General features: G+C 35.2%; 1 protein-coding gene across 1 annotated transcript in view; it reads left to right on the top strand.

Annotated features, from left to right (window-relative positions):
- The window catches only part of notch3 (notch receptor 3), a 92,214-nt gene that overhangs the window by 24,898 nt on the left and 40,695 nt on the right, over positions 1–26,621 (top strand). The window contains exons 3-4 of the mRNA XM_039772880.1: positions 25,433–25,575; positions 25,667–26,002. Coding sequence (XP_039628814.1) covers positions 25,433–25,575; positions 25,667–26,002 — 479 coding nt within the window. The remainder of the gene's footprint in view (positions 1–25,432; positions 25,576–25,666; positions 26,003–26,621) is intronic.

The following is a 26,621-nucleotide window of genomic DNA, read 5'->3' as shown; positions in this document are numbered from 1 at the left end:
CCCAGTATTCATTAGTTGATTTGGTGAGCTCCTTTATTATTCCAGATTCACATCCCCATAGTCATTTGTAGAGACACTAAAATGCTTTGAATGTTAGTTGCCATTTGCTGTCAATGAAAGTAAATGATTGACTGGTTTGGGTTCCCTTGGTTACACTTCTTCCATGCCATGCGTGGACTACTCAAATCACACAGTGGAAGGCATCAAAGAATCATCTCAGCTGGACTGCTAGTGGCTGTTGACTGTATTTTATATAGTATTGTTCACCCTGTGCTATTTTTTGTAATGAATATTCTATGGGTTTTGTGTTTTTTTTGTTTTTTTTATTGGCACTGGTTTTCTACTACTTCTTATATTCAATTTCTTTGTACTTGTAACATTCAGCATGTAAAACTGAAATAGATTTTTGGTTTGATCATTTGGCAAATGCATTAAGGTCAGAGATGATGTGCTTTTGCTTTCTTCCCTTTTTGCCTCTATAATTAAGGAAATCTAGGGTTACATTGACTTACTTGATTGTATCTAATATGCAAGCTTGTGTGTTCTGTGATCCTTCTTATCTAGTGTATGTCTGGAACAATAAGGAAGATGGTCTCAGTAGGGGCTGTGACTGATTGTATTTTACTTACTAGCAGTGCAGCATGTTGCAAGAATGTCATCAAGGAAGCACTTCACTCAAATTATCTTTAGAAATGTACTGCTGGTGGGAAGAGAGGAAAGTGGAATTTCAGTTCTCAGGGTCCTGAACAGGAAATAGAAGAGTTAGCACAGCTATTATTTGGCAATGAAAATATTTTTCCATTCCGCCCAAGGGATTCTATGGCCATACGGTCTAAATGGGTATTGGTGTGTGGTTTTTGTCTAAGGAATTGTGAGCAAATTGCTGGCAGCCATTGGTGCACCTTTTTCAGTAATAACTGCATATTTCAGACTTCCAGGATATATTTTATTTTTAAATTGCTCAATGTTTAGGTCATTATTATATTTATTTTCCTTTGTGTTGGGACATGCTGTAATTTTTTATTTGTGTCTGCCTTTTATATAGGCATGCCAAGGGAAAAAAATGTTGAGAACATGATCTATGAGAATATTAGTACAGTCTTTAGGCTCCTGGAGTCTCTTGTAAGCTAATGGTATCAAACTATATTTTGCAACCACCTAGGCAGTCTTTGAATGGTTGTTAGCAGACAACTTTTTTCACATTAATCTTTACAAGTGTTAGGTAATACATTTGCTGTGGGTCTTTTTTTGTCAGCTGGGACATTTCATATGCATATCCTATCCTGTTTTGGCTCCTGTTTTAACCAGCAATTTATTCCTTATTCTTTACTTTGGTCAAGTGGTGTTGTAATCTAAATAATAGAAGCACGCTCCATGTATTATCATCTGAATCCTTAACTAGACTCAGACTCTACCCATTCCACTGTCATAAACCTCTGTTCCTATTGAAATGGGTAAGATGTTGGAGGCTATCTGAATTTTTCTTCTAAGTGCATATTTTGAATAAAATGTTTCCTATTCTGAATAACCGCTTTGATGTGGTGTGATGCGTAGATGCCAGGCTATATGCTGGGCTAATGGAGACAGCTAAGATTGAATTATTCATTTTTGTGTCTCAGCAGTTATGTAATAGAAACATAATAAAACTGTATATCATACAATATTCAATGTTCAGCCAGTAAGTCAATATTCATGATTACTCTTGTCATACTTGACCTCCTTCAAGCAGGATATAATTCCTGGCATGCCCAGCGTTTCCATAATGTGAACAGGAATAATGCATGTACACATACATCTTTTGGATAGCGTTTGTACAACACTCATCTACTGGAATGATAAAGTGCTCAGAAAAGCAAAATGTTTTACAGAGAGGGCTGGACATCTAGCAAGTATCACCCCTCTCTTTCTCTGTAATCTTTTACATGTTTACTCTAGAGCACATCATAAAGGAAAACTCTGTTCAGATCTGGTCTAGAGGTTATTTTTTTCCAGATATCTGTTCCAGTTAGTCTACAGACCACTTCAATGCACTTTAACCCTCACACATTGCAGGTCCCCTGTGAGACTGGTCATTTTTATTTGGCTAGCATAGACAGTAAAACCGGAAACTTGAAGAGTTTTATGAAAGTTTGCTGAGTGTTTGCAAAGACTGATATTTGCTTAACTTGTGTGAGTTTGAAATTCACCATAAATTGGGAAGACAGGAATTTAGATTGAAAAGTAATTTAGCTTACTTTATTAACACAGTGGCAATAGTTTAATTGAATCTGTAGTGAAATTAACTAATGTGTTTAGAACGTTCAAAACTAAAACAAATTATGAAAACGGAACCTCTTTCCCAATAACCCAGAAGCAAACAATTTAACAAAATCCTTATGAACCCAGTCCATCTGTAAGTGATCAACAAATACATGAAAGGTGCTTACTCCTTCGCTGCTTTAGAAAGTGCTTAGATTAAAAGGAAGTAAAACATTATGCAATTAAGAGGCAACCTCTCATTTTATCTTGGTTGTTTAATTAGTTAATACCTAAGTCAGCCCAATTACTTTTGTTGTAAAGTCTTTGGGGTTTCCATTTGAACACGACTAGAATTATGCTAAATGAACTATATAACCTATATACAGTACACATTGTGAAGTCTCATGTTTGCTGGTGCTAAACAGACTCTGTTAGAAGTGAGTTTACCATGAGATGGACTGATGCACTTTTCTGACCTGCCTGATATCTTGTGTTTTCCAAATAGGCTTTGAACTGCTCTGGAAAGTAATTTCCACAAAATAGATGAATGGATTAATGAATAAATGACAAGTGTATTTTGCTTAAATGTGAAGAGTATCTAGTAGGTGTTAAATTTTGATCTATTAACTAAAGTAAGTCTGCACTTTTTGTAACCCAAAGTGTGTTTCTTACAATAAGCGAGGAGTCCTGTTTATTAGTAACATGGTATGTTTGGTGTTACTTCTGCTTAGGTCCCCAGCACTGGTAGAAGGTGGTGGCTCTGAAGTTAAGCAGTGCCCAATAGAATTTAGTATACGTCTCATTTAAAAAATAAATAAATAAATAAATAAAATTACCATCTGTCCGTCCATAAGTTAACTGTCCCAATTAATACAATTTCAGCACTACAGAAGTCACAATGTACCTTAAAATGATGGTTAAGGAGTTGGAATTCAAACCCTAAGGTTGTGGGCTCAAATCTCATGATCAAGTCACTTCACCTGCCTGTGCTCCAACTGGAAACACAAAAGAAATGTAGCCAATTATATCTTAATTATTTCTAAGCAGCCTTGGAAGAAGCCATCAGGAAAATGTTAAGTAATAATAACATTACAAAAGGCAATTGAACTCTTGAGATTTTTTTTCTTGCCTTTCTTGAGGAGAATGTCTGATAGTGAAGAAGGCTTACAACTGCATGTACCTGTAGATAAACAACATTCTTGGAGTTAAATGAGTGTTAAAATGATTTATAATATCCAGAAGGCATAATCTGGTCACTGTGCAGTTTATTAGTTAATGACAGTCAGGTGTGTACTGGGAATTGCATGCACTTGGCTCCAGTTGTTCTTAACTCTCATACTACATCTTTCACACTTCTTTAGATATTTGCACAGTATGAATCTTAAACGTTACATTTATTTCTGGGATAAATGACTAAACCTTTATCCACTATTATGAGATTATGACTGGTTCCGAGTCAGTTGTTTATTTTGTACAAAATGCATACTAATCAATTTGTAAAGAGACTATCAACTAATGTGACCTGTTTTTCACATAATATTCTCCAATTATTAAATATGTGTCCTTTAACTGAAGTTCTTGCATTATTTGCAATCTGTGGATTAGAAAGGACCTATGTATAGATAGTAGTACCATCGGTGTTTCCTTTCTACACTACAAATAGTATTGGTAGGAGGCAACTTTTTAAAGCATGAGGTTATTGTTATGTGTGCTCAATGTGAACCAATAAATATTTTGAGTGAGTTGGCTTGGGACAGGTTTATTTTCTTGTTTATTTTAAATTTTGCCAGTAAATAGTTTTTCATCTAGCTGCAAGATCAGTATAAATTAAAAGTGTGCATGCAAAGCCATCAGGCTTGCTCTGATAGGATGCATTTCAGGTTTTATTGTAAATGCAAAATTCTGATTCAGTTTTTTGTGCAATGAGTTTGTGGTGCTGATTAGACTTCAATGTAAATACACCAAAAGCATACCACAGTGGCTATTTCACCACTGATACTGTCTTAACTCTGATTTATCTAATAGACGTTCACTTCGTGTGACCCACCTTTTCTACATAGTTGATCTAAAGAAATTTCAATATGAGTACAAAGCTAATCAGTGGCTTCACATCACCAAAGGTATGAATGGTAGACCACCCATTGTGACCTGTGTTACTTGGGGAAACACTTTAATTCAGAGTCATTGTCACCATTTGTATTCTGTATCTGCTGATGTGACTGACAGGAAAGGGAATTTCTCTCTAATCCAGTTAATGTCTGTTTACCCGTTATTCAGGGCTGTTGTGCTTTCAGCACCTTATGTAAAGCAACATTTTCTTTTCTACTACTACTTTTAGATTAGTTTATCTTAAAACTTTTTAATTCTGAGTGAAGTCTTATTTACTAAATGCTACACTATTACATAAACAAGTTTAATTTCTGAGGCCTTAGCTTTGGAATCTTTGGATTTTAGTAGTGTCAAAGGGATTAAAGCCTTATTTGAAAACTGACACCTTCCTCTTTTACCGAATCCAAACTGTATGAGCTCTGTCTTTGGATTTTTCATAATATGGTCTGGTGGTGGTTTCCTGAAGTAGGTTAGGGTTAGAGATGGGTCAGAGGGCAAGACCATTCATAATGTCTCTGCAAAGCAAAATGTTTCAGTCATGTCAGTGAGGTTGTGCTTTCTTTCTGTAGGAATATTATCTTATACTTTGAGTTTATTTATTTGTCATTATACTTTCATACAAAGAAATTCTGATGACAACTTTCCATGTGCAGCAAAGAAAAAAATTCTAACAATAAAACACTACACTAAGACAATTATTCAGGTAATAAAGCTGCATATATTGAATTGCTATATAATTATGTACAGCTTAAAAATATTATAGTGGAGGTATTGGGTAATGCATTCACAGCCATAGCCATTAAAGTGGGAAGCAAGGTATGGCATCTGTTTTTTCTTTTTGGCAACCATAAATGTTGTTACCACTCTGAAATAATGAAATGTTCATTGATATGTGAGGTTAGATAAATTTGTTTTGTCACATGTATAAATCATCTTAATTTGTCTTTCTGTTATTTTTTACTATCCTTTGATATCATATTTTATTCTTCATCAAAATAACACCCAGGACTCGGCATTACAGATCAAATCCTGTTATAGTGAATACAAAAGTAATAATTTTCAGAATAACAGATACTTTTTCTTAGTCTGGACAAACATTCATATAAGATTATGTTTAATGGATTTATTTTTAACTAAATGTAAATTTTAGTATTATGAATGTTTTTTTGACTACAAATGACCACCAAAACATAATAATGTCATGCAAAAAATACTTAATGCTGCGTGAGTACTTTCACCGAGTCTGGGAACCCTACAACAGTCTGACTCCTCCTTGTTAGACCAAAAGAAAGTGATAGCCTATTGCGAAATTTTCGGTGTCGGGCAATCTTGGCAAGGCTTGGTGAGAGTGTGGGTTCAATATCATACAGGTATAGCTGAATCCTGAGTCAGTGTTCCACTGAGCATCTGCATGGATAGTTGTGTGCAAGTACTGTACTGAGTTTCATAGGGCTTCTCAAAGTTTTCTTGACAATGAACAAAAAAAAACTTAGGTTACATAGTTGTTCGAGAGACAGGAAGTTGAGCCAGAATTTCCAAGTAAAATACAGGTTCTTTATTACTTTATAGAGAAGGCAGGTACAGTCTCGAGACTTCATCCAAAATAAGACCTGTTACTTCAGCACTCCAGCACACGAGATAGGAGCCGCAACATGGTAATTGTCCTACTTTGGCTCCCATCATCAGAGTAGAAGAACACCAGCGGCTCAGAATCACCGCTGTGGAAGACCAGTAGAGTGGGAGAAAGAGTAGGTCAATGGAGCTGTCCTTGTGCCTCTGCCATTAGAGATGGTGAATCACCGGCATCCCCGTCACAATAGTATGTGTATTTATTCCATATTCGTTATAACAATTTCCGTTAAAACAAAATATTTTTATGGTCCTATGAATTTCATTGCAACAGGATTCCACCTGTAACTCTCTTTAAATATGAGAGTAAACATAGTGATTGTTACATTTTTCAATGATAAACCATCATGGGTGTTAAAGTGAGACTTTATTTGAAATTTTACCAGTACTGGTATTAATAGACCGTTAAACTGATTTCTCCTGTGATTTGGAGCTGATATTGCACTGCATGACTGCTATAAGACTTAGAAAAATGTTGAAGGATGTCCCAAAATTTGCACCTTACACTCTTCTGTTCTGAGAGTATAACTTAGTTGGAGCCTTTTTCTTACAAGGACTGAGCAAAGGGTTGCAGGCTAGATAGAGAGGGGAAGAACAGTCAATGTGATGCTTTCATGAGAAAATATACTACTTTCTCTGCAAAGAGAGTCATCATCCTGCTTGCTTTCCTATCCTGGTTGCTAGACATTTACCAAAATCACTGCTTTAAAAAAATTAAAAATATCTACTTTTATCAGGCCTTTAAGATAGAATTTTAAAGGTTGGGACCTCTGGGATGTTTTCTTTTTGACCATATTCATAGTAGTGTAGTTTAAACCCTGAAGATCTTTTTCAATTACTATTCTCGTGCAATGGTCTATGACTTTGTCCATTTAGTTGTTTCTACCAGTCCCATGGTTCTATGTTCTCTTCTATATTTATTGATTTATTGTTTCACCAGGGATATATAGTGACTTTTTTTTTTAACTGTCAAAGTCATGCTTTCATCTTAGGATGTTGTATATTTTCATGGTCCAACATATTATCTTTTCAGGAAATTATTTGGATTGAACAGAGCAAGGCAGTTCATATATGAGGTCCATAGTGTTCCTTGAACCATGGTATTATCCAGAGACATTCAGACTAATTTTGCTGTGGGATAACTTGACTTTATCATATTATAAATTTATTCCAATGTTATATTGAACTTGAATCACCTTTAAAAATTTAATTATTCAGTCTTTTCATCTCTAGGCAGGATGTGACCTTTACTACTATTTGCCAGTATTTTGTTTGTCAGTCTTTTATCTTTCCAACTTTTGTTTTTTGACATGCCAAACTTGAATCCTTTTTGGTGGGGCACTTAGATATAGAAAAGACCTAGAGCACTGAAATACTACACCAGTGTCTCAGTTTTCTTGGGGGGATATCATTTCTTTATTTTAACAGTATACACAGTGTTTTCCATAATTCTAAAAGAAGTGTGTCAGGCAGATTTACTTTGTGCAGTTGGATTCATATGAGACCAAATGATCGTAGGACTGCATTTAAATGATGGCCTTACATGACATTTTTTTTTTAAATAAGAGAAGTCAGTACTCTCAGGGAATGATTTAGGACCAGCAGTTTATTCGTGCACCATGATATTTCATAACACCATGCACATATTGATTTAAAGACAAATAGAGTTTTGTAAAATGTTTAAAGTAATACAAGCTATTTTTGATATAGCATTTTTCTGTTGTGGTTAAAATAATTTAAACAGTTCTGCTCCAACTGATCCAACTCTTCACAACCAGTTCTCAAATGCAGGCAGTTATAACATTATTATAATTTCAAAATCTTAACACCCATATATTCACTTCATTTTCTGAACTCCCTTTCTGCTCTACAGAGTTCCACGGAGCCAGAGTCTATCTGGGTAGCACTGAATGCAGGGCAAGAGCCAACACTGGGTGGAACTCCAGAGCATCACAGGGCACACTCATGCTAACACCTACACTTAATTCACATTAAGCTTTTTCGGAGTTTCCTCAAGATATACATGCCATTAGTCCAATTAATGAAAGGTTTTACTAAGTCACAGTTACTTCTCTTAAATCTGCTTGTGTGTGGGTTTGTTATGTCCTTTGTGTATGTTTTCTATGCTTCTGTTCTTTTATCACCCCACTTGTGATAATGCTGAAGACAAAGCATTTTATTTCTTTCCACTGCATGGACTTGTGTGTCATACCTTGTAAAATTTGATGTGCCTAATAAAATCTTTTATGGCATATGTAATAATATAATTCTTTGCAAATAATTAGGTTGTAACTGTTTAACTGCAAGAGCTAAAACAAGACTAAGTCAATAAATCACTTAGATCAAACCCTGTGAACTTCCACATAAATTAATATCCATTAGGTTAATAAAACTAGCTTGTGGTGATTTTGATGGCACAGTGGCAAGTACTGCTACCTCACAGTTCTAAGAGAAAGGGTTCTGATGCTGTAGTCACCATCTCTATGAAGTTTTCTCTGGGTTTCCTCAAGAGTCTGGTTTCTAAATCTCTTGTTTTCTTGGCCACACCCTACTTTATGCGATGTTTGTCTGAACCATTACAACTTAGTTGTGCTCAAAAGAAATATACAGTATTTCCCCCAAACTTATGTTTTACTTACTATTTTTGATGTTTACAGAGTCTGAATGGAGCATCCATTCTGTTAAATGCATATTTGTTGCACGCAGAACTTCCATAACTCAATAAAGACGCAATGTTTTTACTGTTTTGATATATTATTGTGATGTTTTTATATTACTTGCAGATTTTAAAATCAATTATTTTTATATTTAATAATTACAATTTAAAAAATTAATAAAAAATATATTTGTACCAGCTTTACAAAAAACAATGTGTACCATTTTTAGCATTTTATTGAGTGTGCTGTAATAACGCCACCTGGAAAGGTACAGGTTATCCAAAATCTCACAGATCTTCATTTTCAGATTCAGATTGTAGACAATTTTATTAATATTAAGTGACAAGTGTTGTCACTTGTAAAATTCTATATTGAGTATTTCCTAGTGTGTTTCTTACTAAGCTACTTGATGTATCTACACAGCAGAATCATGTGAAGGCAGTAAAGATACCATAATCCTTTAACTTGCTAGAACTATAGAACACGTAAAGGCCTACATCCCTGCTCCTTTTGTCCTTGGAATGCTCTAAGAAGGTCATCACTCTCAAGGTCGGGATATACTTGACGCTCAGAATGCGTACGCACATGCATCATGGCTGCCACAAGTTTCCAGCATTCTTTGGACGCGTCCTCTGAGCACATCATCAGAAATTTAAACAACGAATGCGCGAGTTGCCATACAGCAAATATCTGGGTGCTGTCTGTGTTCAAGTTTTGGCACCTGACGACGGCAGCATCATTATTTACTATCATCGTCTACGTAGTAATAAACATGCCTTTCACAAAAGCTGGCTTCATTTTATCAGCTCTTTGAAAGTGGATGTGGAAACGTTCAAGACGAAATGGAAACAAATTTGACACAAAATATGTCCGAGCAAAACAGAAAATGTCAGAGAAACGAAGTGGGGATTTGACTGTTGTAGGATAATGCAGTGTTACAGCAAGCCGCACTGCAGCTCCAACAGGATCAATGGCCATGCTTTGATGTTTGATGAATGGTTCAATTTGAGGAAGCACATCATCAAATCAAATGCTGACATACGAAAGCATTCACGGTACTTCATCCATTTCTCGCATAGGCAATACAAGTGTTGCATATTCTCCATCATAATGACATGATACACTTAAAGGTCTCGCATACCATCTTTTGTGTTGCTGTTGCCGTCTTTTTTTGCACTGTTAAACAATATCTTGCACTGCCACTTGGTGGAATCCTCCAGATTTACATAAAGTACACTTTCAAGTATAGTCGGTACACTGCTTGTGTTGCCCCAGCGTCTACAAGCATACGGGTCATGTGGCATCAGGTATATGCCAGCCCTTAGGGTACAGAAACCATTGTTCACTTTTTGCCTGAGAAATGCTGAAACTGAAGAGAAACCTTTATATTACAGTCACATTGAGTGTTATCCATTCCCTTTTGGTTTGGATGTAGGATGATTAGGCATCTCTGTGCTTTTTGTGGTATTTCAGTAACCAATATATACCATTAATCACACTGTAAACCATGTTTCTGAGGAATAAACTGGAGTATAGGTCACAGATGAGGCCATAATGATTGCTGGGAGTGGGACTGGGCGTTGGGTATGGCTTCAGATATTGCTGCTTTTGACCTTTACACTTTTTCTATGAATAACATGTCGATTGCAGCTCATACGTTCTTTTCAACTTGGAAATCTTGTTGACAGGGCTTTTTGAATAATTATGTGCTTTTAAACATTAACTGAAGTTTATTTTCCCCGTGAAAAGCTTTGTTCCGCATCCCTTGAAATAGATTTTATAGCTGATCCAAACGTAAGATAAAAATAAAAAAAATTGGTATAGCTTTGGAATTTAAAAGCAGACTCTTCATTATAGACCTTTTTATGCTTTTTAACTGGGATGTGCAATTCTAAGTTGTTTGGCCGCATTTTGATTATGGTCTTTTTTTCCAATAACAGATCATTTTAAAAAATACTTCAACCTTTAACTGTAATCAGAATATAGCTTAGGTATTGAACAGTACTTAAAATTTAAACTAATCACTTACTTGGTTTGAAAACCTAAATGAAATCTTAACTCCCCACCCCCAGACCATTCTCCAAGTTACCAAGGCAGCTGCAGAGGCCTATTTGCTTTATTGTTGCTAGGTCTAGAAATGCAGTCGGCAAGTACACTATATGACCCTCTCTGTCCCAGATACACAGCTAGCCCCTTACTTAATTTTATAGAGAGGATAAGGATACAGCTTTATTTTTGACACTCGTTAGGTTGGTGGTGGGTTATATAGATACCTTTGAAGCTGGCACTGATTGAAGATGTTTCTGACTTTTAATGTACTGAATTTTATCATTAATGTTAGTAAAAACTGAAATGAATCATCTATGGCAAATGGAATTAATATACTAAATGTGGTAAAGCTATCTTCATAAAATAGCTCCCTTTTTAAAGATTAGACCATGTATATGACAAAAAGAACTTTCAGGGGGGGAAAAAAATCTTACGGTCATTTGTGTCACATAGCCTTTTTTGCACTTCCTTTCTTAAAACTTCCCAGGTACTTGATGACACAATATTCATGCAGGCTCACTTCATTCTTTGCTAATTGTAATGAACAATGTGGTTAGTGGTAGTAACTGATTTACCAGGAAGGAGGGTTCATTAATTTATTACAGTTAGGCTTTTTAAAAGAGCTGAATAAACTGTAAATATCGAGTTGCTTTCATGTATCTGTGAATCTCGACATGATGCTAAAACAGTTTATTATGTAAGAATATAATACAGACCTGAATTTAGAAGAAATATCATGAAATGAAATAAGGCCTAATTACCAAAATACCAGTGTTACAAAATTTGAACTGGTTTTATAATGCATTTTATTGTTCTTAAAGATCATATTGAAATATGTAAAACACAATCCACTCAAAAATGACAGTTAACATATTTCCATTAGCTTAACATGGATTGAAATAATAATCAACTATTCAAAGTTCTAACCATGTCCGGTTCAGAGAGTTACATTAACAAAAAGCCCATTAAAAATAGTTATGCATATACAGTAAAACATCGTAAAGAAATCAGAATTGAGGGAGGACCGCAGCAGGACAATTCTAGAACATTAATAAATTCTCACCAAATCTGAAAAAAGTTTTAGCAAAATGTCAGATTGTTTTATAATATGCCACTTTCCCACTGAGTTTTTTAAGATGAGATAAGATTCTTCCTACTAAGAAAAATATTCCAAGTAAAGTATTGATAATCACTTTGAATTTATGCTATATAATCTTACCTCATGAGGTATTACCCCAGATGTTGCCCGCTAAGGATTATGAATAGCTGTAAGTCCATCAGGATCAAACAAATTGTCAAATATTTTTCTAAAAATTGTCTTAATTTAGGACAATCCTAGAACTACTGATGGAGAAATGAATGGAACATATACCAAAAGCATAAGATATTAGCAGCACCAAATGCAGAATGCTGTTCTTGTTAAATATTTCTTTGTTATTAATCTGGAGGTGATGGAAATTGTAATAACTTGTATATTTAGCAGTTGTATAAATGAAGGTTTAAATAACACATTTTGTGTTTGATGGCTGACGAGGATAACTTATCCATTAATCAGGTTTGATTTTGAATTTAAACCTTTGGAAAAAAGGAAACTGCAAATGGACTGTTAATACTTTACTGAAAATGTAATGGTTGTCATGAAGTTAGCCTTTTGAACAAATTAGTATGCATTTCCACAAGCTGGGCTTATGCAAACAATCAAAACACTGGAGAGAAGCATGCTTGTATTTGCATAAAATGTTTACATTGTAATATAATACGTACATATTGTCGTTTACCGTAAAAAAAAAAATCTAAGAAAAATCCTTCATAAATGACATATAAGATATAGTTTATCTACAGTATATACATGGAGTCGACGGGGTGGGAAGACAGGCAGAGTGGTTTGCAGCATACAAACAATATGCATTTATATTGGAACTCTAGTACCAATGACCTTGTCTGCATGAGCCAGCTGTGCACCCAGTTTACGCACATGCTGTCGTCTTGTTAACTGCTATCCATCTATATATTTCTCTGTGTCTAAATTTTCCATTAAAGGGTCACAAGGTGGGGAGGCCAATATATAGCAGCATCAGGCACAAGCAGAAATCAACTGTGAGTTGGCTCACTCTTTCCATATCTGTTTAGATTCATCAGTTAAACTGAAAGGTGCATCTTGGGTTAAATGCACATCTTTGTAATATGATAGGTGCAGGCACAAAGATTTTAGGAAAATATGTAAAGGCGAAACAGTACCTATGTGAGAAATTAAACTCTGTTACCTGAAACAGTGACACAAATTCACTAATTGCTGCTCAGCTATAACATTTAGGCTTAACAAAGTAAGCTTCAAAACCAGGAATGGCAATTTAGCTCCATGCATTTTGGATTTTTTTTTCTTAACCTGTATTTGGTAATACTAACACTTTGTACAGAAAAGAAACAACACATTGGCTTGCAAAATGTTTCAGTTTAGTGGACAAGTCCAGTAAGTTATATTTTGCAAGAATAATAATGATGAAGCATCCGGTGGTCACCCTCAGTTTAACTATTCAGAAACCATGTTTGTAGTTCTAAGTGCAAGCAAAACACAAGTATACACCAGTTTACCTTTCAACTGACTATTATTTATAGTCTTGGTATAGCTGAACTCTCCATGGTTACTGGGGGGGGTGTTGGGAATGTCATTTCTGCTAAAAATGCACACTGCATTCATTTTTGTGGATCTGACAGTACGTATAAGGTCCCAAAATATCCCTTCTGATAACTGAGATTACTAAGTTTCCCACCAGTTTCTTGGGTTGTAAGATTTTGTATGAGATTTTGTAGCTGAAAAGCGAGAAATGTTATTGGCGATTAGCCAAAATAATATTTTACTGAAGGCGTCCACTAAATAATACTTCTGGTATTTCAGTTATTTCTGCCTAATCGCATTACTGCATTCCAGTTATGCAGACTTAATTACACATGCATATCACTGGACCTTTGTACCTAGCTTTCAGGATAAGCCATTTTCTGACCAACGTTGAAATCTTAAATCTGGAAACATTAATTCACAAATTGAATTGAATAAACAAACTCTTGTGGTCCGTGATCACACATGGCTTTGGAAGTACTATCTCCGTAGCAAGAACAAGTAAACTTTCCCAGTGTATACTATGGAGTAAAGGTAGCTGTTGGGGTTCCTCTTTGTTCATAATTAAACAAAGAATTACTATAGCACAGGCAGCACCCCACGGCACAGCATCGAAGTTGCAATGTTTTTTCTCCAGTACAAAACAAAATAGTTGTTAAGAATGTGTCCTGTAAATACAAAGTATAATTAAACATAATTGCTTTGCACCAGTCTTAGCCCATAGGTGAAAATAATGTTGGACTTTCCTTATTGTGTGAAACACTAAAACGCTAGATGCATCTCCTTAATTACTTTTATCATAGTGAAAATTGCTGTGACATAGGTCAGATTCTTAGTTGCCATCCAAAGTAGCTTGGTTTTCACTTGAAATTACATTTCACTACTTGCATTCAGAACTGTGCCTTCGAGTGAACAAAACACCAGCTGAGCTATATGCAGAAAAACATGTTTTCAAGTTAGGTAGGCAGCATTCATGGTTTAGTGTCATTACTAAACCAAAACAGATTCATACAGTGAGTGCTTTTAGTAATAATACAGTATACTTAATGATTTTTGGGTGTGTACAAAAATTGGAAGAAGGGAAGCAGTGTGCTATCAAAGATGTGTGAAATTTGGAAGGTTCAAGCTAAAATCGTGTTGAGTATCTTTGGGGGAATTCCTCACAGACCTCTTCCTTTGACTCACATTTTGACACATTTTACCTAATTTGACCAAGCCTTGAGCATAGTAGAATGATGCTAGTAAAGTAAGTCAGAAAGTAACTTTTGTCACTTAATGGAAAGACCTGCAGCTAATGCTTGTTGACGAAATGCAGCCAGTGTTTTTTAGGTGGGGGGTTTGGGGTGAGAGTATGTGGACAAGCACAGATGGTGCTATGCAGCTCACATAGGTTACTACAATAGGTCATTCATGTGGTATTACATCTGAGGCTCTTCTGAAAATGCCTCTGGATTGTTAGAAGCATACAGATCATGAAAGCAATGGAGTCCTGGGAATGCTGAAGTGTGATTGGTTAATGTGTTGACACTACTATCTAAACAAGATAAAATTCTACACCATCAAAGTTATACACAACATTTAATCGGAATCTTCAGCATTTATACTAAAAATTATTCTTACATATAATGTTCCCATAAATATTATAAAAACAACTGTTGATTTCAGACGCATTTAAATTGCAGGTTATAATTTGTAAGTGTAGTATGCAATTGACTATGATGCTAGATTGGAAATGACTGTATTCAGAAGATGCATATTTTCATCTTTTAGTTTTCCATTTAGAATTACCTCATTTGACTGTAAATGTTCAAGATGTGCTTACTGTAAATGTTCAAGATGTGCTTACTGTAAAATGTTCTAATTTTTAAATCCTCAGCCTGGATAAATTGTTTATTTCTTTAGATAATGGGCTGTGTTTATACTGCACTCCCCACAGAGTTGTGTTTAGTCATCCTCACTGCACATCAGCTTATGACTCTAGTATAATACAAGTGGTCTTTTGTTCTAAATCCCCTCTGCTCAGTGCTATAAGGTTAGGATTCTAGTTCATGTAAGTTTGTTTCTGGGGAAGCGGCGGCAACAAAGACTTTTTTTTGTTTATTTCATTAGTATTGATGGGTGGATAAATTCAGTATACACAACATACATGCAAATGCATGCACAGAAGTACTGTCGGATTTATCTACTAGCATCTTAACTAATTGTTCATCGCTCACATCTCACATTGGAAAATAGTCTTTTTTCTGAGATGTTTTGCATATTAAAAAGTCATCTGAAGCTTTTTATTACAAGCTGTTATCTTTATTATACTTGATTATGTGAGTACAATTAGGTGATTTTGAAGGCTGAGGTTTCATTTTCTCCTAGATATTTTGTGGTTCTTAAAAGACAGTGAAATATTTTTTTCTATGGAGATTAGCAAAATGATAAAATATTTCAAGCGTTCATTATAAAATCACATGATGAGCAGATATTTTGTCATTTCAAATCTAATGTGCTCTTAATTCTTTGCACTGGAATGAGAAAAGCATACAATACTTCCACTAAAGTAAATTTGGAAAATTTCATTCCCAACTTTTTTTTTCAAAAGTCTGTTGTGAAAGGCTTTGTGAGTAAACACTGAAGCAATTAAAATGAGTGTCATGTAGCTGCCTTATATCAATTTCCCTGAAGTTATTTTTAATAAAACACATAAGTATACTGGTCTGATTTATTGCCTGTACCAAATTATGCTCCTCCTAAACAACAAAACAAAAAGACGTTCCTTGTCAGTGGAACCAGATGTTAACATCTGTGTAATTTTGAACAGCTGCTTGGGCAACTTTTGAATTTGTGTGGTTTTAAAGTATCACAAATGTAATTTGACTGGATCCTTTTACTTTCTTCTTTTGTAAATCCTACATTCCACATGGGCAGCTTTTAATTCCTTTGGTTGTTTTAATGTTCCTTACATCCTCACATCTTACTTTTCCATGTTTGGGTCCTTTCAAAAGTTAGGCTTTTGCACAATACTAGTACATTATAATCTGTTTGTATTTAGCTTACCAAAGCCAGGAAACAGTCACAGTTTCTTTCCTTACTTCCATTTGTCCATTTTATTAACTCTTCTTAGCTAGGTGAGGGGCTCACGAGCAGAAACCTATAACAGAAACATCCAGAGAGAAGGGGGATCTAGTTGTTGCACTTGGACACTTACATTCACTCTTACAGGCCCAGTTTTGAATCTTCAGCCTAATTTCCATACCTGTAGAATGTGAAACACTGAAGGACAATAATAGAGTAGGCAGACTCCGTACAGAAGGCTACTGGTCCTTGAATCAAACTAAGATCCATATACACTTGGCTCCTACTACTGCATTTTCTCACCTCGTTATCAATTGCATAGATTTATAATCTGCTAACCATATTACTTGTTACATTACCCTTTTATCTGTGTCCTCCTTGAGTCAGTGTGGCCTAGTAGAGTACTGGGTATTAACACAGAGGACTTTCAGTTCAATGTATGTCACTGACTGCCTGACTCTGAGAAACTTACTTATGTTACCAGTACCTAACTTCTGAAAATGCTGAAACATTTGCACTATAGCTTTGAAGTTGTTTGGAGTTGTGCCCATCTTGGTAATGATGCATATAATATTCATAGAGTAGCTCTTATGGGTTGTTCCAACTTTCTAAAATATATGTGGTGTTCAGTGGAAAGGAAGGTTGAATAACTGGATTATTCAATGGAATATTGTCAGATGATCTCTGATGTAGAGAGTGCTTTTTCCGTGATACATTTATAAATTTCACATTTGGTTAGCCCCTTATATATTTCATTGGTTGAGTTAAATTAAAGAAGGTGCTAACCAAATGTGAAATGTATAAATGTATTATATATATAATATGTGACCTAGATTACGATTGAACCCCAGTGTTCATGTTTATAGCCTCACTGCAGAATAAACACACAATTATTTAAGTTCTCAAGATAATTGAGAACCTCTGCATCTGAGGAGCATTGCTATTTAAGAAGGTGACGCAAACACAACACTTTAAAATCCTTGCACACTGAACACTTGTTATACTCTTCCCTGCTTACATTTACGTCTCTCAGAAAAAGCCGTGAATGCCTTTGCCACCTTTTTAAGAGAGGGACATGCCTTTAGAATCTGCAGCAGATAGTCCAAACTTGGATCAAAATTTGGACATTGCATTGATAGTTCCACTTTTAGCTATGCACACAAGTGACTTAGCTATTCAAGATTAAAAGGAACCTCTGTGACCTAAAGTGGCTAACATTGTTGATAACTACAGTACATGGCTGATGCTATACATGTGAAATGACATTGTGCTCTGAATCTTTTAAAGTTAAAATGCTTGATGAAAGAACATCATTGTATTTGAGATCAGTTTCACTCTTAAACCTGGACCCTTAAGTTTATTGACTATTCGTAAAAAGGGCATCCGAGCAGCCTGACCATCTTAGCTGAGGAATTTCTGTAGCTTGGGTAGTAACCATATTTGCTATCTCTAGAGACAGTCTGGTCACAAACAAAAAAAAACATAACCAAAAAAAAAATTGAAATAAGATCAGAGTATATATGTGATAAGATAAAAATGCCATATATGCTGTACATTTTTCTGAGGAAACATAGTCAAACTTCTCTCCTTATACATCAAAAGTAAGATGAGTAAAATATTGGAGTACTATTCACCATTTGAAATTTTGAACAAGGCCAATATTCTGACTAAGGGTTTGGCCACTGTTTGACCAAGAAGATCATGACTCTACTTCATTTACGTAGGCTGGATGTGAGCCATTTGAAATGCCAACTCAAATAGAGTTTGCATGCCAGAATCTCTGCAGGGACAAAGCTGTGTTTAATCTGTGCAATTTCACTAATTCTTATTGCGGTCTTACAGAATGAAGCTATTGAAGAGAGAAAAACACCAAATGCTATCCTTTGTTTATCCCTGGCTTTAAATATCATCATAGTCATATATTTAATACACAAACTAAATAAATATACTCAAAACTGTTTGATTTTTCTGTAAAGGAATAAAGTGTTGTTACCATGTGTCTTGATATTTTCATTGTGTTTTGTTTTACCAAACTAAAGTATAAATGTAATCCTAACTTTGTGCCCCCCACCCTCTTTTGTTGCCTCCATCCCAGCTTGTCGGTATTGGATTAGGAGATGTCCAGATTCCAGACATAGTTAATTTGCTTCTAAATAAACCCAGCCATCCTATGATAAATAGTGGGGGGCAGGGGTTGCTTCTCTTTTCTTCCATTTGATTGGTAGGGTGTCAGGCTTGCTCATTCGCCTGTGAGGAATCCATGGCAACAGGGATCTGAGCCTTCAATAACATGGCTGGGAGTTTTCAGCATAGGAGACAGGGATTACAGCAAAGGAGACGTACCCACTGAGACAGTGAGGGATATTGGTATGCTAGCCCCCTCCTTCAATGCCCCACTCTTAACCTGGGTGACATTATCATCATAATCAGGCTGGTGACCTTTGACTTATGACCTCTGTCTCTCTCACTCGCTCTCTTTTTTTCAAGACTGGGTGGCAGGGCTAGGGAGTTTGACAGATTCAGATATTGTTGAAAAGGCACCATGGAGATTTAGCACCAGTGAAGTTTAGACCTATTGCTCATGTAGTGAAGTGGCGTAATAAAGATGTTACAAAATGTTGGAACTATAGTACCTTTCACAAAGAAAACTGCAGAGATTAATGTTATCAAAATTGGTTTTACTCAACCTCTAAGCACTTCAAAATAAGAACTGTTCAGGATCAAGTTATTGACACTTATTTGAATGTAGACTTGTGACAGTTAAGACTACTCCCTAAAATAAATGAATATTGTATGGGATAAAATGATAAAAATGTAATCACCATTTTTTTCAGGATCTGCAGATATTGATCCTTATTAAATTCTACAAACTAGGGTTGTTCCACAACCTAATTTGCCACCTTAGAATTTACTATCGTTTTACCAGATAAACTAACCAAATGCTGTTGAAAGTTTGTGATGATGGCTTTAAGACTTGGTGCTTCTCCTTATGCAACTTGCTAAAATCCTTTGTAATAGAAATGCCTCATTGTGAATACAGTATCTGTATATATTTTTTTGCTTTTTCCACTTGTCCTTTATATATTAACTGTAATGTGTCCATAATTCTGAACTACAGTTTAACCCTAGTATAATACGTTTCCCACATAATTAAAACTGGTGACATAAGACATAACTGTTAATTCCAATACTTGGTCTGAAATACTGAATGTATGAGCTAAAGAAATACAGCAGGTAAATTTTGAAAAGATATAAAAAAAAGTTACTGCAATGAAACAAAATCAGTGCGTATTAATGTTATTGGAGGTATTTGGATACACATTATTTGGAAATTTATAAGTTGTACTGGTAGTTTTCTCCTTCTGACTTACTTTTAGTTGTGAGATAACATGGTCATCTTCTCCTGTGAGGACTTGAATTCAGGTGAATGGTGCATACATTCAGAAATACCATTTTACTTTGTGCAGTTTTTAATATTACATATACTGTATGTAAAAAAAAAAGTACAGCTTGGGTTAATGCAGTTTCCTAATGATCTGTCTCTGTCTGTTTATCTCTCTCGTGTTTAAGAGATGATTTTACTTTGTGCCTTTTTGTCCTCCTTCATCTGAGAGCTAGAGTGGTTATGCATTTTCTATTCCATTGATAACTGGAGAAAGCATGGCATATTGTTTCCCCGCTTTCTCTTTCATTGTGAATTAGGGGGGAAAAGGAAGCAGACCTCATGAAGTCTCATAGTTCAAATAAACAGGAAACTAGAATTAAGACAAATGGCATGTGGGAAAATGTTTTTCTTGAAAATATGTACATTCTTTTATTCTTTTTATTATTATGCCTCAAAACCACAGATTTTCTTTGATGTTTGCATATTGTATATTCAACTAGAACATGCACTCATAGTCATCTGTTTACTTTAATATATTTAGCTGCTTTCAATCTTTTATGTGTCCAGTAATTTATAAGAAAAAAGTTTACTCCTATTTGATACTTTATACCTTGTGATGGAGCCCTTCCTGATGTGCCTTAGAGGCCTTCTTTTGTTTCATTTTTTTCTTCTTCCAAGTTTGTTCTGTTATGTAGTATCTGGTTTCTGTTAACATCAAAAGACAGCAAGGCAGAGGCCTGGAGCATTTGGTATATACTGGCAGTGTAAGAGTTTTTGGTGGATTTGGTTTGGAATATTTGTGTGGGAAGCTTGAATTGTTTGGATTTTGGTATGTCATAATACAGAATTTAGATTTTACAATTTCATAATGGATACAGGCAGTTTTTTAAAGTGACTACTTATTATGTTAGTTTGTATTTCAGATTAGTTCAAAACTAGTTTTTAGCATTCAATTTGTCAATGCTTTCCACAGGCACCAACTATAAACTGATAAATCAAAGTTAGTTTTCTCCTTTACAATTCATGTATGTGCAATTAATAGAGCTTCCTTTCAACATCAAGGTGAAAGAAGAATTTTGAGGGAGAGATGAGAGCATAGCCATTGCCTTCCCAGTGATGTAAGAGTTTAGTGATGAATGTAAGATGTGTTTCTAGCAGGTGAAGTAATTCTTCCTCAGGAGTACACAGTAAAGCAGCGCTTGAAAATAAATTTGCAGCTTTGTAATGTAAACTTCAATGCCGTAGTCACTTCACAATATTGCCTACTGCCTATTTTAGTGGTGAAGAGCAGATGCCATCTATTAATTTATTGATAATTCATCCCAAACTTGGAATTCACTTCTTCAATTAAAAAGTTTTTTTGTTAATCTCATAACATGTGTATATACTACTCTTGAGTTGTTCAAAAGCAGCCAAGATGGAATTTAGTATGGTTCTTCACAATAAAGTGAGGAGAAATTTTTACATTATTTGTGAAATAAATGGACAATTTAAAAAACGGCTCAAAAAACAAAAGGATAAAAAAGTTGCAAACAAAAGACAAAACTATCTAATCAAGAGACATTTTTAACGTGGGTTGTGAAAATGAGATGGCCCCACTCAGCAGTCACCTCCTTAGTACAATTTCAATGAAATCAAGAGAAAAGAATATAATGCAGATAACTAAAATAAGCCAGTCTCTAACTTCCAGTTAAGGTGCACCCCTTCCTCCATTACCACTTCTAGTCATTAAATGTAAGTGTATGCTGCATAAATCACAGAAAAGTAAATAAATGGGATTCAACTCCACCCTTGTATATTGATTTCAGTTTCAGTAAGGGTTTATTTTTAAGAATGCAACCTGAGTAAGGTCACTTCCTTGTAATTTTGATAGTTGGTGAAGTTTTTCCACACTGTTTTTTTTAGTGCAAAGCAAATAGTGTCTAAAATAAATAAGTGATTATAATAAAAACCACTGAGCATGTTTAAGTTAAGTTAGAGGGACAGAGGAATGCTTTTGAGGAAAAACAAGATTGATTTTAAAAAAATTAAGCTATTTGAGGAAATACCTGCTACTTGTGATTATACCAGAATGGCCATTAAAATATTAAGTTTTGGTCTTGTTTGCATTATTTTAAACTGTTGGTGGAAATATGTATATAAATGCATGTCCAGAATTTCTTTTCATTCTATTGTTCCTATCCTGTCAGTGCATTACCAGAGTATAATGAATGCACTGGATAATGATTGTTTGTAAATATAATAACAGACACATATTGTGTTTTTAAACCCTGTAGTGTAACCATAACCAGATGATACATTCTAATGATGGGAATGATTCTGGCATTTACATTGTCACAATGAGTCTAATCCTATCCTGGCAGCAACAAACATAAAGCTTGAACCAACCTTGGATCCCAGAGCATTATCACACAGGTCAATTCTAGTAAGTGTGTTTAATGCTGAAAATAAGCTACCTTCAGAAAAATGGATGACTGGATATTGGCATTAACTGTAAGGCATTTTAATAGGGGATTATTATGTTATATGCAGAATATTTTCTGCCTTGATAAGACTGCAACAAAAACAGGTTTTCACTGAATAAAAAGGGTTTATAGTTGTTCTTTTAAAACACAAATACTGAAAAGAAAATTGTTTGTGCTTTAACTTTGAAGTGCATAAAAAGGATGGCCGAGTATATTATGTTACTACCACTAACACATTATCCACTGTCCCATTTGCAGTTTTTATTTAAATGTTAGAAGGATTAACAGAGAACTGACCCAATTAATTTAGGCAGGTATTTGTAGTCAGAATAGATAACAAAAAGGCTTACAGTGTGTGTTTGTGTGTTCAAAACATTTTTTGTAGAAGTGGAAAATCTCAGTCTCACAATAGTCTTTGACACATATTATAATTTAAATTTGGACTTATTACAGATTTTAAGAAGCTTTGTGGTAAAGGCAAAGGAAACTATTCATTTCTCTCTGGCCACAGTTGTCATAGAAATTTGGTTTGCTTGTTGAAAATGTGGTATATTCCACCAACCACTGCAAAATTAAAAAAAAAAATGATAAACTATTGTATAGAAACAGTCACCTCAGCGGCAGCAGAATGGAGCTGTGTCATCAATATTCTTGTTATTAATAAATCCTGAAACTATTGGAATTTGCTGTGAAGCTTGTTGTTAGCTATTGTGCCAGCCCTTTCTTATCCCTGACCTATGTAAATTCATACATGAGTGACAAAACATACAGTGTCAAGATACATCTGTTTTATTTTATGCAGCTGTATAACTCATGTGGAACTAATCTGATATCTTCATGTGCAGTACATTTTCAGAATAGCACAGTCTATCAGTCAGTTGATTGCATATTTCTTGGAATTTTTCAGCTTATATGTATAGGAACGGCCCTGTAGACGGATGGTTAGCTCAGTTATCCAAGTGCTCTGAAGACAAAGCTTTGATACCTGATCTGGTAACAAGAAGGATGAACTCTGGGGGTGAAAAATGTCAGTCCAATAGTCTATACACCTATTTAGACTAATTAATGACTCGAACTCTACCTGATATAACAGTCATTTGAGAGAAAACTATATGAATAATAAAGAATGTAAAAGCATCACTGAGGCAATGACCTAATTATTAGTGGTTAATTTTTAGTTAAGGTATATTTTGTGTAAAGTTATGAGAAGGTAAGAGTGTTATAATACATAATTTTATTAGTTGCAAATGAAAGTTAAATTTTACATGAGAGAAATACCAAGATAAATTTACCACATTTTTTTAACCAAAAAATAACTGACCACCCAAGGTTTTTTTTTTAAAAAGCATTTCTTAAAAATTGTCTCATTCTTGTGTGCCTCTAATAAGTAAAGAATGCACTGTTAGTCTCGAGTGATTGAGAAAATCCAGCTGTGGGTTACTGGGAATGTTTTTAGAGTGGGTTTTATGAGAAGGGGGGCAATGGGGGATTGACAGTGTGGGAAATGGCCTTGTTCCCCTTTGGAGTCTGAAACTCGACCGCCACACTTTGATGAGAACAAGCTGCCGGATCCAGTGCCTGCACTGCATGTTGTATGAAGCAGTGTAGAGCACAGAACAAGACTGAAAGAGCCAACAGGTCTTTACTGTATTTTTCCAGCAGTTGTGCCAAGTGCTGCAGCCCAGTTGGTATTGGCAGGTTTAATGCCTTGTGAACAACAGTCTTGTACTACACCACCAACCTCCCCACCCCCAACACCCCATCCCTCACATTGTGTTATCTGTTATTATGAAAGTTGAGGCTCTGAGCTTCTGCATTATGTTTCGAAGAAAAGTAGACCAAGCATTAATTTTTAATTGAAGACTACAATGAAGAATGTCTTCTTATTTTGATGCTTTTTAAAACTCGTTTACATTTTTCTGAAGGTATTAGATGTAAATGGGGAAGGCTTAGTTAAAAATGTCTTTTTTTCTTTGCTGATCTTTTGTTTTGTACATTTCTCCAATGAATGAATACATAATTGTGGGTCTTTGCATGAATGAACCCTGTGAAGAACTGTTGCCCAGTTTAAAGTTGGTTCTTGTTTTCAGCCCAGGATAGGCTGTAGCCACATCTTGTGAACTGGGTTTGACAGGTTTTTAAATGTTATGTTTTATTAATTTATCAGTTGCATCTCTTGTTAACTTTATTCATACTCCTGTCACATTCGGTTTAGCCAATGGATGCAAAATTGCATTCTTTTAGCTAAAGCAGCACCTTATGAAGTAGCATCAAAGTGGAGCAGAAAATATAAAATCTAGAAAAAATTTTTTTGATGTTTTTAAAATAAACTTGGCAAATAAACTGTAGGCAATACTGTATAAATATAAAATAATAATAACCAAGCAATTATTTTACTGAATTATCAGTTCTTGCTGAGATGACACATTTATCAATGCAGCAATCCTCCCTTCCAGTTCAGTTCCTGTCACCTTCTATAGAAATAAAGAATTACTTCAGTATGAAAGGCACTATTTCAACTAAAGGTAAATTATATTTTCCTGGCTCAGTAGCAGTTCTCACATATGCGCATGTACCTCCATTCTACAGGTTTAATCTCTAACCACTATCTCCTTGTTTTACCCTGCGTCACTCACTTCACTTGTCAGTGCTCCATTTATTGATGTGTTGAAATAGGCGTAGTATGAGTTAGTCAAATTTCTCAAAAGTTAAACTGTATAGTCTAGCTATTTGTGTTAATCATTTGTGGTGTGTCTTTTTCTGACTCAGGTAATTATATGATGTGTCTTTAGCATTGACTTATCTGGCATCAGCTTTATTGGCTTGTATAAAATATAATGGCTCAATATCAGTCTCACTATCTGAAGAATTTTGAGTGCAGAAATGTTGTGTTACAAATCCCAGGGGAGTTATAGTGAGGCCATGGATTTATTTGTTAATTGAATCATTGTCTAAGAGAAGGGACATGGGGCGGGGAAAAAATAATTGGCTGACAGAGTTCACCAGAGACAGATTATCCCTCAGGGATTCAGCTTGTATTGTTATAGTCATGTGGATTTACAAATGGCAATAGCTATAATACTGAACTTCTCCTGTCATTGGTTATCCTCTGTTGCTGTCCTTGTTATTTGAGGGCTGAAATTGATATTTATGAATATAACTAAATAATGAGATCTGGCTAATCTGGTCTTTTTTTTTTCTTCCCCGTTTCCTTTTTCAGATGTCGACGTGGGTTTACAGGAGAGTTTTGCCAGTTTCAGGATCCATGTCACAAGTCACCATGTTTAAATGGAGCAGAATGCCGGAGTTCAGTGCTGGATAGCTTAGTCCAGCATACCTGTATTTGTCAGCGTGGATTTAGAGGTACTTATTAAAGAAATTATTTTTTAAGTGGGAAGTGTATTGTCTGGTTCAGTCAAAAATATAATGATGTATTTTCTTTTATTTTAACTAGGTCAAGATTGTTCCCTGATAGATGCCTGTGTTACCAATCCTTGTGCCAATGGTGCACGCTGTGTAAATTGGAACAACCGCTACAACTGCTCATGTCCACCTGGTTTTCAGGGGAAAAACTGCCGCGATGATATTGATGAATGTAGAACTGCGAGCATATGTCTAAATGGGGGTGCCTGTGTCAATACCATTGGATCATTCCGTTGTCACTGCCAACCAGGTTTCACTGGAAGAGCCTGTGAGGTGATCTCTGTGCCATGCTCTCCATCACAGTGCATGAATGGTGGTACCTGTGGCCAGACTGGAGACCTTACATACAAGTGCACATGTTTGCCAGGTAGGATATTTTAAACAAAGAGTGCTATCTTAAGAGCTTTAATAATTTAGGATTTTTTCAGGGCAATTTAAAAATATGTATAAATGATGAAACCTCTGTGAAAATTAGATGTGGCAGCAAAAATATTACAAATTCACTCAGGACAGAAACTTTTTAGAATTGCTTGTGAATGGTTTAGCACAAACAAAAATGGTGCTGAAGCAAGAATTTTTTATCCATTTTAGTAATTATAATGTTTGAATAATAACAATTGAAAGGGGTGTTTTGTTGTAGTCCAGTGAAAATAATCAACTGTCCATCATGCAGATAAAACTAGTGTTTAGTTATCCACCCATGGTTATACTAGACACCTTCACAGTGAGGAGACTCTTTATACTTTTAAAGTTTTACCTCTAGCTATAGGGCGTGTTTATGATTTCTTCTTCTTTGCATTAGTGAAAGTGAAAGAGAGCTGCAAAGGATTTAAAGTATTAAAAATATTAGTTGTTTCATTGTCTTGCCAGAACCCGGAGGTCAACAACTAGTCAATAAAACACAGAGGGGAAGGAAGCAATAGAGAAGGTTTGTAGGAGCTGCAGGAACTGACCTCTCAAAACAGGCTTTGATTAGATTAAATTCG

The sequence above is a fragment of the Polypterus senegalus genome, chromosome 12 (assembly GCF_016835505.1).
Source record: "Polypterus senegalus isolate Bchr_013 chromosome 12, ASM1683550v1, whole genome shotgun sequence".
NCBI classification, from domain to species: Eukaryota; Metazoa; Chordata; class Cladistia; order Polypteriformes; family Polypteridae; genus Polypterus; species Polypterus senegalus.
This window is presented reverse-complemented; position numbering and strand designations above follow the sequence as displayed.